The sequence below is a fragment of the Nerophis lumbriciformis genome, linkage group LG09 (assembly GCF_033978685.3).
Source record: "Nerophis lumbriciformis linkage group LG09, RoL_Nlum_v2.1, whole genome shotgun sequence".
Taxonomy (NCBI): Eukaryota; Metazoa; Chordata; class Actinopteri; order Syngnathiformes; family Syngnathidae; genus Nerophis; species Nerophis lumbriciformis.
This window is the reverse complement of record NC_084556.2, coordinates 43,233,663-43,248,940: the sequence shown is the minus strand read 5'-3', so window position 1 is coordinate 43,248,940 and position 15,278 is coordinate 43,233,663. Positions and strand designations below refer to the sequence as shown.

Here is a 15,278-nt window from a genome sequence, read left to right as displayed (position 1 = left end):
CTATATAAATCTAATCCATTATATGGATTTTATTTTTCAATTTCTTGAAGTAATTGAGGTAAAATGTAGTACTTGACTGTAACCAGCAGAGTAACTGTTCAATTAGTTAGTAATCTCTAAAAGAAACATGTCAGCTTTTTCAGAAGACTTCTCTTAACAATTAAAGAATGGTGTATAAAAAGTAGTCTTAAAACAAACATATTCATTAAAAATGCTATTGTCTTGGAGTTACGTTCTGTCGTTCTGGAACTTCAAGATGCAGAGACAGCAGGCGTAGCGCAGGTAAGCATGTGTTTAATGTCAAAAACACAAAGGAATAATGCAGTAGGAAAGTGCACAGGAAGCATAAACACAAGCACAAGCAATAATCTCGGCCTGGACTGTTTGCTCGATCCTTCGGTTTTTCGTGGCAGTGGCGCAGTTAGGTTATTCTGGCCTCCACTGGCTGCACTGAGATTGAGATCGTTTCGGCCCCACGGCCTCTAGTCATTCGCTTTACCAGATAAAACTGCAACCTCGAGCCTGCTGTCCTGGACATCCTGGACACTGCAGGTCAGGAGGAGTACAGCGCTATGAGAGATCAATATATGAGAACAGGGGAGGGATTCCTCTGTGTTTTTGTTTGTTTTTCAAAAAAGAAAAAAAATCGACAACATTCTTCTCGGGACCATTTTTCAACCTGAGGTAGTTCCAAAAAAGAAGCTAAATATGTTTACTTACTGCTGGCGTGCAGTAAGTAAACATATTTTAGTATGTTTACTTACTAAAATATGTTTAGTAAGTAAACATATTTTTACCTGCACGCCTTCTCCTGTCCCTGCATCTTGGGGTTCCAGACCAATAGAACATAACACATTTTATCAAATAACTGTCATGAAAAACCTTTTGCGCCGATGTTGTGACGATTTCAGATCTTGGTAAAAGCCATGCTGAGGAAACGTTCTTTCAGCAACCCGTTTGAGTGTCCAAGCCGGCGAGAGGAGAGGTCCATGTCTGCACCAGGCAGCCTGCTTATGTAAGTCCATACATCAGTCATACGCCAGCCATATGTCAGCCATACATCATGCATACGTCAGTCATATATCAGGCAGACGACATACAGCATCAAACATACATTAGACCTACATTATTTATGCATTAGTTAAACATAGGACATACATCAGTCATATGTCAGTAATACATCAGACATCAGTCGCCATCAGTCATACTTGCCACAGAGCGGCCGTGCCAGCAACTTAAGGGTTCCAGGTTCGTTCCCCGCTTTCGCCATCCGAGTCACTGCCGTTGTGTCTTTGGGCAAGACACTTTACGCCCCTGCTCCCGGTGCCACCCACACTGGATTAAATGTAACTTAAAAGATGTAGATATTTCACTATGTAAAGCGCTTTGAGTCTCTCGAGAAAAGCGCTATATAAATATAATTCACTTCACAATACAATTTTAAAGATTGCTTGAGGTTTAGGCTGTAAACTTCTGTCTCTTCACTCTTGCTCGAGTTAGCAACACTACTATAGCTCTCACTGCTGCTTTGTCGTATCAACATGGTGCCAAAAATGCAGTGATGGGCAAGCTACTTAGAAACATAAGCTACAAGTTACTCTCGATTAAATGTAGCTAAGCTACAGTGCAAGGTAGACTGAATATATAGCTTGCTATATCAAGGTTACATGTATATGTGTGTGTATATATATATATATATAAATATATATATATATATATATATATATATATATATATATATATATATATATATATATATATATACCGTATTTTTTGGAGTATAAGTCGCACCGGAGTATAAGTCGCACCTGCCGAAAATGCATAATAAAAAAAGAAAAAAACATGTAAGTCGCACTGGAGCCCGGCCAAACTGAAAAAAACTGCGACTTATAGTCCGAAAAATACGGTATACGTATATATATATATATATATATATATATATATATATATATATATATATATATATATATATATATATATACATACAATCCCAAAATCAGTGAAGTTGGCACGTTGTGTAAATTGTAAATAAAAACAAAATACAATGATTTGCAAATCCTTTTCAACTTATATTCAATTGAATAGACTGCAAAGACAAGATATTAAATGTTCGAACTGAGAAACTTTTTATTTTTTTGCAAATAATGTTTAACTTAGAATTTAATGGCAGCATCACATAGCAAAGAAGTTGGCACAGGGGCATTTTTACCACTGTGTTACATTGCCTTTCCTTTTAACAACACTCAGTAAACGTTTGGGAACAGAGGAGACCAATTTTTTAAGCCTTTCCGGTGGAATGCTTTCCCATTCTTGCTTGACGTACAGCTTAAGTTGTCCCAACAGTCCGGGGTCTCCATTGTCGTATTTTACACTTCATAATGCGCCACACATTTTCAATAGGAGACAGGTCTGGACTACAGGCAGGCCAGTCTAGTACACACACTCTCTTACTACAAAGCCACGCTTTTGTAACACGTGCAGAATGTGGCTTGGCATTGTCTTGCTGAAATAAGCAGGGGCGTCTATGAAAAAGAAGTTGCTTGGATGGCAACATATGTTGCTCCAAAACCTGTATGTACCTTTCAGCATTAATGGTGCCTTCACAGATGTGCAAGTTACCCATGCCTTGGGCACTAATACACCCTCAGACCATCACAGATGCTGGCTTTTTAACTTTGTGCCTAGAACAGTCCGGATGGTTCTTTTCCTCTTTGGTCCGGAGGACACGACATCCTCAGTTTCCAAAAACAATTTGAAATGTGAACTCGTCAGAACACTTTTACACTTTGCATCAGTCCATCTTAGATGAGCTCGGGCCCAGCATTTCTGGGTGTTGTTGATAAATGGCTTTGGCTTTGCATAGTACAGTTTTAACTTGCACTTACAGATGTAGCAACAAACTGTAGTTACTGACAGTGGTTTTCTGAAGTGTTCCTGAGCTCATGTGGTGATATCCTTTACACACTGATGTCTTTGTACCGAGGATGTCGTTGTGGCTTGTGCAGCCCTTTGAGACACTTGTGATTTAGGGCTATATAAATAAAGATTGATTGATGTCGCTTTTCGATGCAGTACCGCAGAGGGATCGAAGGTCACGGGCATTCAGTGTTGGTTTCCGCTTACGTGCAGTAATTTCTCCAGATTCTCTGAACCTTTTGATGATATTACGGACCGTAGATGGTGAAATCCCTAAATTCCTTGCAATAGCTCGTTGAGAAATGTTGTTCTTAAACTGTTCGACAATTTGCTCACGCATTTGTTCACAAAGTGGTGACCCTCGCCCCATCCTTGTTTGGGAATGACTGAACATTTCATGGAAGCTGCTTTTATACCTAAGCATGGCCCTCACCTGTTCCCAATTAGCCTGTTCACCTGTGGGATATTCCAAATAAGTGTTTGATGAGCATTCTTCAACTTTCTCAGTCTTTTTTGCCACTTGTGCCAGCTTTTTTTAAACATGTTGCAGGCATCAGATTCCAAATGAGCTATTATTTGCAAAAAAATATTGCAAATAATATTTTATATGCAAAGTTTTACCAGTTCGAACGTTAAATATCTTGTCTTTGCAGTGTATTCAATTGAATATAGTTTGAAAAGGATTTGCAAATCATTGTATTCTGTTTTTAATTACGATTTACACAATTTGCCAACTTCACTGGTTTTGTGTTTTGTATTAAAATCCGTTATTACGGTCGCGATGTAGCTTGTAGTGTAGCCTACTTTATAGCTGGCTTGAGCTTCCAACGTTTAAGTGCTCAAAGTAAAAGTATTAACATGATATAGAATAGAAAATCATTTTATTGTCAATATACACATGCATATGTCCAGGATTTAGCATTGGCGTATAGTACCAGATTTGAAGTGCACTGTACGGGTATCTTGTCTTATTAAATTGGCAGACAAGCTTGCCCATGGTGTACAACAGAAGTAGTGATAGAGTAAGCAGTCTTTCTCCTGCTCTTTAACAGTAACTTTAATTTTGTACAGTATGAGTAATTTAGAAATATTAGCTTTGGCCAACTTACTGTGTAGATGCGTAGAAGTCCGGATGGTTAGCCTGTAGACAGTACATCTATATGTCTTCTCTTTCTTCCAGGTTTTTACTGAGGTGTCTAACAATACAGTAGGGATATAACGATATGAGAAAAAGTTATGTTTCTTCTGCCGGGGTGCACAATACCAAGGTCCTGGGTTCGATCCCTGGGCTCGCGGTCTTTCTGTGTGGAGTTTGCATGTTCTCCACGTGGCTGCGTGGGTTCCCTCCGGGTACTCCGATTTCCTCCCACCTCCAAAGACATGCGCTTGGGGATAGGTTGTTTGGCAACACTAAATTGGCCCTAGTGTGTGATGGTGAGTGTGAATGTTGTCTGTCTATCTGTGTTGGCCCTGCGATGAGGTGGCGACTTGTCCAGGGTGTACCATGCCTTCTGCCCGAGTGCAGCTGGGATAGGCTCCAGTACTCCCCGCGACCCTGAGAGGGACAAGCGGTAGAAAATGGATGTAAGGGTGTTTTTTATACTTTTTATACTATTTGCTTGAATAACTTTTTTTTTTTTACTTGCCAATTGTTTTTTGAATGAAATAAAGTAGTTTTTTTTACTTGCGAATCATTTTTGTGGGTTTGTGGTTTTGGCAGTAATTTTACTCCATTCTACACGCTCTGTCATGTTTTTGATGATTTTTTTTCTCAGCACCGTCCTTCACACTCACTTGTTTCCTTCCCATCAGCAGGCAGCAGGGTAATACATGCAGCAGTCCCAATGTGCAATAATCCAACACCTGACAGGTGAACCACAAGGAACTTAAGTAGGCCTAATTACACACAGGAAACAGGTAGGCTTGAGGGAAACATAATACAAATGAAGTTGCAGCCAACCTTAGAAACTAAGCAAGGAGTACATCACAAAACACAAGGAAATATTAATATTAATATTTATAACTCCAAAACTGTCATGTGGGATCATAACAATTTGTTCGGATCTTGCAAGGTTCACGGTTACATTTTGTTGAAAAAAAGTAAACTGGCTGACTCAATCAATGGATTTGGAAGCCATTGTCATTGTGAAGCCACTTGTGATTAAGAGCTATGTATTAAGTAAAATGTTGTTGATTGATTGATTTTATTTAAAAAATAACAATGATGAAACAAACAGAACAAAAAGGTGAAGGTAAGTGTTGGTTATACTTTTCTTATGGTACTGTGTTTGGAAATTAAAAATGTATTATATCTAACAGCAATACTTAATATACCTGTAAATACCTGTAACTCCAGCCTATAGTTTAGCTTAGAGAAATTGCAGAAGGACATACATTACAGTTTGATGTGTAATGTTTTAGCTTGATTATAATTTCAATTTCATTTGGATCCGTTAATAAATATGTTGCATCATATTGTACTTTCTGTTCCGACAACACAGTGAATGTTGACATAATTTAGACATAGTTGCAAATGGTGATTAATCATGATTAATTGATTTGCAGAGTGTGATTATTCTGATTAAAAGTGTGACAGCGCTATAAAATTCATCCGCCACAAAAGTACAGTCACCGTGTTTGACTTGTCCGTCTTTTCTTCCACTTGGCTGCAGGGATTCTTGGCCTCTCAGGCCCTCTTTAAAACGTCACTCCTCACTCAGGTAACGCTACGATAACTTATACTCACAGGGCACAATATTAGGTACATCTGCACAATTTAATAGTACAATACTGAATGAAAAATTCTGCTCAACATTTATCTGGATCTGCACCAAAAATCCCATTGTTTTTATGTGATTTTAGTGATCAGTACACACACACACATATATATATATATATATATATATATATATATATATATATATATATATATATATATATATATATATATATATATATATATATATTAATCATTAGAAGAACACGTTTATTATTGGTGTTGTAAATCCGTATTATTGATGTATGAGGTGTTCTTAGTCCAATGAGAATAACTTTTTTGATAGTTTTGCATCTTGTTCAATTTGCATGTGTACCTAATAATGTGACTGTTCAGTGTCGTATGTCAAATGTCCGCAGCCGCCGTTCCTGCTTATGTGACTCATGAGAGCTGTTTTTTCTGCTGTTTTCCCACCTCACAGTTTATTTGCATTATTGTTGCTTTACAGTTCATAGTCTTAGCGTAGTTCAGATTCACCTATAATATGAGTATTAATAATGAATAATATGTTGTATTCATCTTTTAATATTGTAATTATGATAAAAAAATGTACGCTTTGGTAGCAAAATGGACCCCTGAAGCAGAGAGGCTGAGATGAGAGTTTAGAAAGTCTTTAATGCAAGCAGAAGGAGGCCACAACAGAAAACGTAGCACAAAGTACCAATCAAACATACTACGTAAGAGGAAGGCAGAAAGAAACGGAGCACCACAGTTCAAAGTATATATATTTAAACAATACACGCATTAAGAGTGCCGAGGAGAATGTCGGCCTGGTCTATGTGCAAGGAAGGACACGAGAGAAGGAACGGGCAGGTGTGGGCAATTAACATAAACAGTCAGCCAGGTGTGCATTGAGCTCAAGCCTTCCTCTGGCATTAGGTCAACTAGGGAAAGACAGGGAGCAGACCCAGGTAAAGTAGCCAGGAAAACAAGAACGTAAACCCCTCTTAACTACGGTAACTGTCCGTGTACCCACCTTTTCCGCAACACAACAGTAAAACTGTTTAAGTAGATATGAGTTGAGGGTGATAGACCGAGAGTTCCTGCAACAGTCCTCAGGGCAGTGCCCCTCCCAGTTCACTAGGAACTTGAATCCTTTGCCTCTTCTTCTCACGTCCAAAATAGTTTTTCCCACAAAAGCGGGATGGCCATTGATAAGTCTCGGAGGAAGAAGATGCATTCAAGAGGGCTCAAGTCACTGGATGCCACAGGCTTTTAGGAAAGATACAGTATATCCTGAGGGAATATGGAAGGCAGAGTTGGAGAGAGGCGGGACAGATGATGCGCTTCCCCACAAATGGGTCAATGTACAGTATCTGCGTTGTTTTCATGTGTGAGTCTGTTTGTAGTGGTAAATATTTATCATACAACCATACACTTCAAGGATTCCAAAGTTTCTTGACCTTAAATGTATCCGTAAATGCAAGACACCATACTCTTTGTTCTGGCTTGTATTCGGGTGCGGGAATGCGGTGTTGATTGGCCAGACTTTGTTTGCGTTTCGCTGTGCGGGACAGTGTTCCTCAGGTGTTGCGCCAGGCCAAGCGGGCTCAGCGTAGGCGGGCGGCATTAGACGGCACAGCAGACTCTTGACTCCAAAGCTGGGAATTCAGGTAGTTGAAAACAATAAATGGCGTGGAATGGAGAGAACCCTCTGGCTAACTGAAGAGGGAGTAATGGGCGTATTCAATCCAAGGAAGATTGAGAGAACAGGTAGCTGGTTGTTGACGGCAGACACAGCATATGGTGGCTTCCAGGTCTTGGTTGACTCGCTTCGTCTGGCTGTTGGACTGCAAGTGGTAGCCAGAGGCGAGACTAGCCAAGGTAGAGTTAGCCACTTTGGTAGTGCAGCAAATTGGACCATCTTGAGAAACTGTTGACCATGGTGAGAATAGCCATGATGCTGTTTTACGGAGGGTGTCTTGTGACGAAGTCCAGTGCCACATTTGACCAGGGAGGAAAGGATATGAGCAACGACTTCAAAAGTCCAACAGGCAACTGTGGTTGCGAGCACAGACGGAGCAACATGTAGTTGACTCCAGGACGACAAGCTAGTCTGAAACTGTGTGCACAAGACAGGACAAGATAGCTAATTCCGGGTGTGACATACAGTCAACCGGCAAAGCAGTTAGCAGAAAGAAGAACATTGTTTATTGCTGACTCACCTCCATTTTCATATCCAATTGCAGTCCCTCGACAATCTGGGTCTGAGGGACAATGGTCTCTTATTCTTGTCAACCATGGATGGGTACGTCTTAGACAGAGTGTCAGGTTGTCATTCTGTGATCCGGGATGGAATGTCAGCGTGATGTTAAAGCAGTAGAGGAACAGAGCCCCCCATGTCTTTCTGAGATTCAGTCTTTTGGCTGATTTGCTAAGTTTTTGTGGTCGGTGTAGATGGTGAAGGGTAGTTGTAAACCCTCCAGGTGGTGCCTCCACTCTTGCAGAGCCAACTCAATGGCTAGTCCAGTTGTGATCTATTGAATGTCATGCGAATACAATGACCTGATAAGTGACAATATTCATAAGCATGGCACAGGATACTTGTTTTTAATTATATCATTGAGCATGTGGTAAATGATAGAGTCTGAAGGATTTATACCTCTTCTTGGCAAAAAAGAACCCAGTGACTAATGTGGAGGAAGAAGGTTTGATGATACTGGAGGCTATAAAAGATGTTTTATTATTGCTTATGGGTTTCGCGCTCAGGCCAGAAAATACTAAATAAGCCCTAAATGGATAATGGGCATCCGGGAGGAGGTCAGAACATGGTAGAGGCAGATATCTTCTGACATGGTATCACTAGCGGACACTCCAATTAGTTATGATGACTTTATTCCAAGCGATATGTGAATTATGTGGTAAGCAAGGAGGAGCAGGAGCGACATTATCATCTTCCACATGATTACCAAATTGTGAGTGTTCTGTCTGAAAAAGCATGTCTGCTTTTTAAACACAAAATAAAAACACGTAAATTGATTTCTTTAGATTCCCATGAAACGAAACTGGCAGCTGTGGTCATAGCATCTAGGGGAGAGAGACAGCAAAGCCAGGAAAAGCAGGAAGGAATACAGAAACATACCAAAAATAATCATATTCAATATCTATATTTTAATATAATTTTAAAAATATCATAATTAAATGTGATTATAATTTCAGAATAATAATCCTTCGTAACATATTTGAAAATAATTATCATATTTAATAATCATTAACTGATATAATTTCAAAAAAGTTTCATTTAAAATGTATTTTTTAATATAACTTTAAAATCATCATATGCAACATTTGTATATAATTTCAAAATAGTAATATTTCATAATGGTATTGTAATTAGGGCTGACAAAAATGACAAGTTAACTCATGTGATTAATCTAAAAAAAATAATCTAAACTCTGAACATGTCATCGAGGCGGCATATCAGAGCTGTGGCTGCAAGGTGGTTTAAGCCCGTTGTAGCGGTAATTCCACAACCTGCTCGTGAACACCAGTGGTGAGGGATGCCATCAAGCTGAAGAAAGAGTCATTTTTCAGTCATTTATCGTTTCATTCTGGCTCTTCGGACTCCAAAATCAGCAGAGTCGCAGGCAGTTTGGGAAATGGTAGTTAAAAAATTCCTCGGTGGCAAGAACCCGGGGGTGGATGAGATCCGCCCAGAGTTCTTTAAGGCTCTGGATGCTGTGGGGCTGTCTTGTTTGACAAGAGTCTGCAACATTGCTTGGACAATGGGGGCATTGCCTCTGGTTTGGCAAACTGAGGTGAGGGTTCCTCTTTTTAAGAAGACGAGTGTGTTACATTTATCGTGGGATCACACTCCTCAGTCTTCCCGGTAATGTCTATTCAGGTATACTGTAGAGGAGTTTACGCCGCATAGTCGAACCTCGGATCCAGTAGGAGCATTGTGGTTTTCGTCCTGGTCGTGGAACTGTGGACCAGCTCTATACTCTCGGCAGGATCCTTGAGGGTGCATGGGAGTTTGCCCAACCAGTCTACATGTGGACTTTGTGGACTTGAAGAAGGTGTTCGACCGTGTCCCTTGGGAAGTCCTGTGGGGAGTGCTCAGTGTGGGGTAGTGGAGCAATGGTGTAATAGACAGCCTGATTGTGGCGGTCTGTTCCCTGAATGATTGGTGTTAGAGTTCGGTCTGTATTGCCGGCAGTAAGTCGAGCACATTTCCAGTGAGGGTTGGACTCCGTCAGGGCTGCCCTTTTTCACCGGTTTTGTTCGTAACATTTATGGACAGAATTTCAAGGTGCAGTTAGGACAGTGGTTCTCAAACTTTTTTTGTCATCCCCCACTTTGGACAAAAGGGAGTTTTCAAGCCCCACCTGCCCCCATCGCCCCAACAGAGCGCTAATGCCAAGCTTTAACATTTTCAAATTTATTGAACATTAAGTTGTATACATTCAAACTCAATAACATAAAATAACATCAAGTTCAATAATAAATAAAATAACTGTGCAGCTGTGGTACAACTTGCATCAAGTTCAATAATAAATAAAATAACTTCCATCAAGTTCAATAATAAATAAAACAAAAGTGTTATAACTTGCATCAAGTTCAATAATAAATCAAAAAAAGTGTTATAACTTGCATCACGTTCAATAATAAATAAAAAAAAGTGTTATAACTTGCATCAAGTTCAATAATAAATCAAATAAAAGTGTTATAACTTGCATCAAGTTCAATAATAAATCAAATAACTTGCATCAAGTTCAATAATAAATCAAAAAAAGTGTTATAACTTGCATCAAGTTCAATAATAAATAAAACAAAAGTGTTATAACTTGCATCAAGTTCAATAATAAATCAAATAACTTGCACCAAGTTCAATAATAAATACAATAAAAGTGCCACTTTGCAATCTTTGCAAAAAAAAAAAATGAGGAGCTATGCATTTGGCAAGACAGGGCAAGTGACAGCACTTTCCCCCAGGAGAGCCACCTTGCTTCACTGTGAAACAGCACGGCTGTATGATCAGCTCCCATTTCCTCACACAGTGTAGAGAACAGTCGCACTTTCAGTGGTCGTGTTTTGATCAAATTTACCGCGCTCACAACATGTTAAAACCTCATTGAGTTCGGGGCTGAGCTGCCGCGAGTGCTTCCCGGTGAATGACAGTACGTGTGCCCGTCAGATTTTTGTTTCTCTGCAGGCGCTGGCTCTGGCTCGACGACCTTTGAGGTGCGAGTCACAAATGTATATATTTGTGTAATTGTGGTCCACACATTAGCCTGCTACCCATCCGCGCGAAAGTTTGTTCCGCTTAGCCCCGCCCCCAATAGTTACTGTCTGTCAAACTTTCGCTTGTACCGAGAAATATAAAGCCTACAGTAAAAATAAGTACCGGTAATTTCCATTTATTTATATAGCAGATTTCACAGACAGAATCACAAAGTGATTTACAGTGTGTATAGAAAATGAAAGCATAGTAAAAAAAATTATCTAAGAATATAATAATAAAATAAAAAATTTAAAGTGAAATTTCCTCCCGTTCCTCGCGCCCCACCTGTCATGTCTCTATTCCCCACCAGTGGGGCGCGCCCCACACTTTGAGAAACGCTGAGTTAGGACATGGACTAAATCCGGTTTGGTGGCTGCAGGATTAGGTCTCTGTTTTTTGCTGCTGATGTGTTCCTGCTGGCTTTGTCTGGCCAGGCTATTCAGCTCTCACTAGATCGGTTCACAGCCGAGTGTAAAACGACTGGGGTGAGAATCAACAGCTCCTAGTCCGAGTCCATGGTTCTCGTCCGTAAAAGGGTGGAGTGCCATCTCCAGTTTGGGGAAGAAATCTTGCCCTAAGTGGAGGAGTTCAAGTACCTCGGAGTCTTGTTCACGAGTGAGGGAAGAGTGGATCGTGAGATCTAATTTATATATTTTTTTTAATAAAAAAATAAAATAATAATAATAATAATTTCATATTTGAATATAATTGAAAAATAATTATATTTCATAATTACCTTTGAAAATAATTTTAGAGTAATCATACTTTATAATTATTTTTGAATACAAATAAACCAAATAATATTTCATCACCATTTCTTAATACAGTAGGTTCAAAATAATGATATTTAAAATGTCGTTATGATTTCAAAATAATACTTCATACTCCTCTTTGATATAATTTCTGCTCTGGGTTCTTCACCTATAGAGAAACAGTAAACGGACATATTTCTTCATATATTGTCTTGCTTATCGTTCCTTGCAGAAAGAGCAGCACAGGCGATGAACCCCGAGAAGGCGAGCTGGAGGACGTGCATGAAGATGAAGCCTCTTCTTGAACTGAAACATGCTTCAGCTACTCGCTCCTCACTTTGTGTTCTTCACAGCAAAGATGCTCCAAAATCCAATGCAATGATGCTTTTTATACTCAGTAAGCCACTTCTTTTTTTGTGTGGGAAAAGGAAATGCTTGATTTCACACCTTATATTGTCTTACAAATTATTATTATTATTATTATTATTATTATTGATGTCTTAGCAGTATTATTACCTCTAATCAATCCATGTTCTTTTCACCGTCCAATGGCCGTGTGGGACTGTTTAAGCTAATTAAGATAATGAAGAAAATTAAGCTACAAGTTTCATGAAGATGCACCTAATATAATATTTATAAGTAATATAATAGCATTGACAGTGCCGACAATCAATCAATATGTGATTGATCAATCAAAAATTAAGTGATTGATTGAAAAAGCAAATGTTTTTTAATCGATTACTGTATTGATCATCTGTTCACTTCCTGCATTTTCTGCATATCCATACATACAGAAACTCATGTTTTCTTGTTTCATATAAGATAAAACAATGAAAAAGAACTGTGAATATAGTCGATACATTTGAATGATGAATGAATGAAAAATGCATAACTCATTAAATTTATTAATATACACCTTTTTTTATGTAAAACTTTTAATAAACCTTGATAAAGCAGTAGAAAAGATAGATGGATGCAATTATGGATGATGAATGGATGAATGTGTGGTCCTCCAGGGAAGTTTTTCTTTTGCGGAATTTATTTGAACAAACATAAGGTTTTTTGTTTTTTTCTTAGGTTTATGTTTTTTTGTTTTTTTTAATCTGTTAATATGATGATTATTACATTAATATTCAATTGGCTAGTATCAAATTGCTTTGCTTCCCTCTAAACGGAGGTCACCGTTTCAGTTGATCCTATAGCTCGGTTGATAGAGCGGCCGTGCCAGCAACTTGAGGGCTCCAGGTTCGATCCCCGCTTCCACCATCCTAGTCACTGCTGTTGTGTCCTTGGGCAAGACACTTGCTCCCAGTGCCACCGACACTGGTTTAAATGTAACTTAGATATTGGGTTTCACTATGTAAAGCGCTTTGAGTCACTAGAGAAAAGCGCTATATAAATATAATTCACTTCACTGTCCTTATTTGTCTATATATATATGGTGGATCGCTTTTGTTGACATAGCACGTGAGATCATAAGACGAGAAAATTGGTTTGTTTATGTTGGCATAATATTGTTTACGTCGTCTTGTCACAAGCAGATTTGTGGAAACAAAGAGCAGCAGGAGAGAAAGTGTCACTCCCTTTAAAGCTTCCAGTACAACCAAAGATCTTTTCTTCCGCTTTTTGTTCATAACGGAATATTATTGTTTGAAAAATAATTTATTTTTATTCTTGTTAAGTTACATGTACTTTGGTTATGTTGACAGCTGCTTATTGTCGATGTGTGAGTCAGCCAATCTGAGGTCAACTTAAGCGGCTCCCACTGTACTTGATATAAAACACAGTACTTTAGTAAAGTACTTTACTAAAGCACTTGACCTATAATATTTAGACTATTTCATATATTCCTGAGTCATCACATATTTTTATCATATTGAATTGTTTCCACATTTTATTGAAACTTTATGAAAATGTTTTCTTTTATTAAAGTTTTCACGCATCATTTCTGCTGCATCAGCACTTTTGAGGAGCTGCTAAACATTGTGATTGAGCTTCGCCTTAATGTCCTTTATGAAAAATTATATTCACATTATGTGTTTTGAAGAAAGTGTGCTGCTTCAAGAAACTACTTACTGCATGCATCAAGTGAGAAAGGACAAACTTATTTTCATGACTTCTTTTAAAACATGCTGACAAAGCAGATATTTATTACATGATATTCATATAACTTTTTGTTCGTCCTGTTTTTTATGGTTTATTGCTGTTGCTTGTGTAAATGAAAATACTGAAAATAGAAACTTCAAAGGGCTTTTTCAACTCATATTTTGTGTCGTAACTTTGTGTCCTTTCTAACTTGAAATGTCATCAACTGATTTACTTTAAATATCACATTTTACTATGTACAGTATTACTACATTATACTACAGGCAGTACTAATACTTTCTTCTACACACAGTACTATACATTCCACTGCGTACACATGCGAGGCAAGGAGTGAACTGTCTGTAAAACACAATAAATACTTCCCTCCTGGATGTGTGACTGCATGTCATTTTTAAAACAGCTTAATACTGTAATTAAAACTAAATATAGTGAGTAAAAAATGTTTTACACAATTCAATATAATAATTAAAACTAAGTAAGTATTGTTGTAAATTTGATGGTCGTGTGATGAGCGATGAGCCAAGGAGACGCCAACGAGGAATTGTTGAACAAAAAGCTTTAATTGTTTCAGCGAGCCTCAGACTGAAGCTTCAGTTTCCAGGAGAAAGAGTGGGCCGAATCTTTTCTGCTGTCTTCTCGGACCACTGTCCTTAAATACCGTTTACACCAAGAAAGTTACTCTTGGTTGTTCTAAACTTGGGGCCGGCCAGTCTGGCCAGTCAATCTTTCCTTGACATTGTTCCTCTGGTCAGTTTGAGTCGGGTGACATCCAACCCCTATCCTCTACCCCTATCTGTGGGGGCTTCCTACCAGATGTTGCTAATGTCTTTATTATCTCTCCTAAACTCCAAACTTAGATTCTTGTAGGATCCCAATTCCCTGGGGGCAAAAGCCACCACTCTCTGGAGCACCTGTGATGGATATGTGCACTTTTGACCTTGGTAGAATAATCCTCTACAGGATTCCGTGACCAAATACAAACACATGCTACTTCCAATCATATAAGAAAATTGTATTTATACGGTATAATTTACCTCAGTATCAACACTTAATTATTAATTAAGTATTAACAATTAAATACAATCAATAAGACAATATAAACATATACATCAATGGCATAATACCCTGGACCATGGAATAGATGCAAGCCACTTGTCAAAGCAAGAACGCCCCTTAGGGTGTCACCCTATAGGTCCAGAATCCAGAGGCTACAAAGCAAAAATCCAGGAGGAAACAACAGGCCTCCAGGAATACATCAAGAAGATGGCCCCAAGGGACAACCTGATAAGTGAATCCCTCAGTAAGGAGTTGGAGCCAGATGGGCTGTCATGGAAGACAAGACAAGCCCTGCATGGCATGCACCACCTGTGACACAACATCTGTTGCGATCATGGGGTTGCATAGCTGCGATAACCGGTTGTGTTCTCATGGATGCAGAAAAACAAGCAGGATCAGCGTGCAGGTACACTGAAAAAAGTGACTTTTTGGTGCTGTAAACTCTATT

The 15,278-nt window shown here is 38.7% G+C and overlaps 1 protein-coding gene across 4 annotated transcripts in view; it reads left to right on the top strand.

Annotated features, from left to right (window-relative positions):
- Positions 1-14,138, top strand: part of camkk1a (calcium/calmodulin-dependent protein kinase kinase 1, alpha a) — a 179,688-nt gene extending 165,550 nt beyond the window's left edge. Inside the window, exons 15-17 of one of the 4 annotated variants that reach the window (XR_009815477.1) lie at positions 912-1,015; positions 4,729-5,636; positions 11,901-14,138. Coding sequence is in view for 2 of the 4 variants with exons in the window: in XM_061963123.1 (XP_061819107.1) it covers positions 912-1,015; positions 5,589-5,636; positions 11,901-11,973 (225 nt within the window). In the remaining 2 variants the exon portion in view is untranslated. Of the gene's footprint in view, positions 1-911; positions 1,016-4,728; positions 5,637-11,900 lie in introns of those variants that run through there. The other 3 variants (XR_009815478.2, XM_061963123.1, XM_061963124.1) reach the window with 3 other exon arrangements.
- The last annotated feature ends 1,140 nt before the right edge of the window (positions 14,139-15,278 follow it).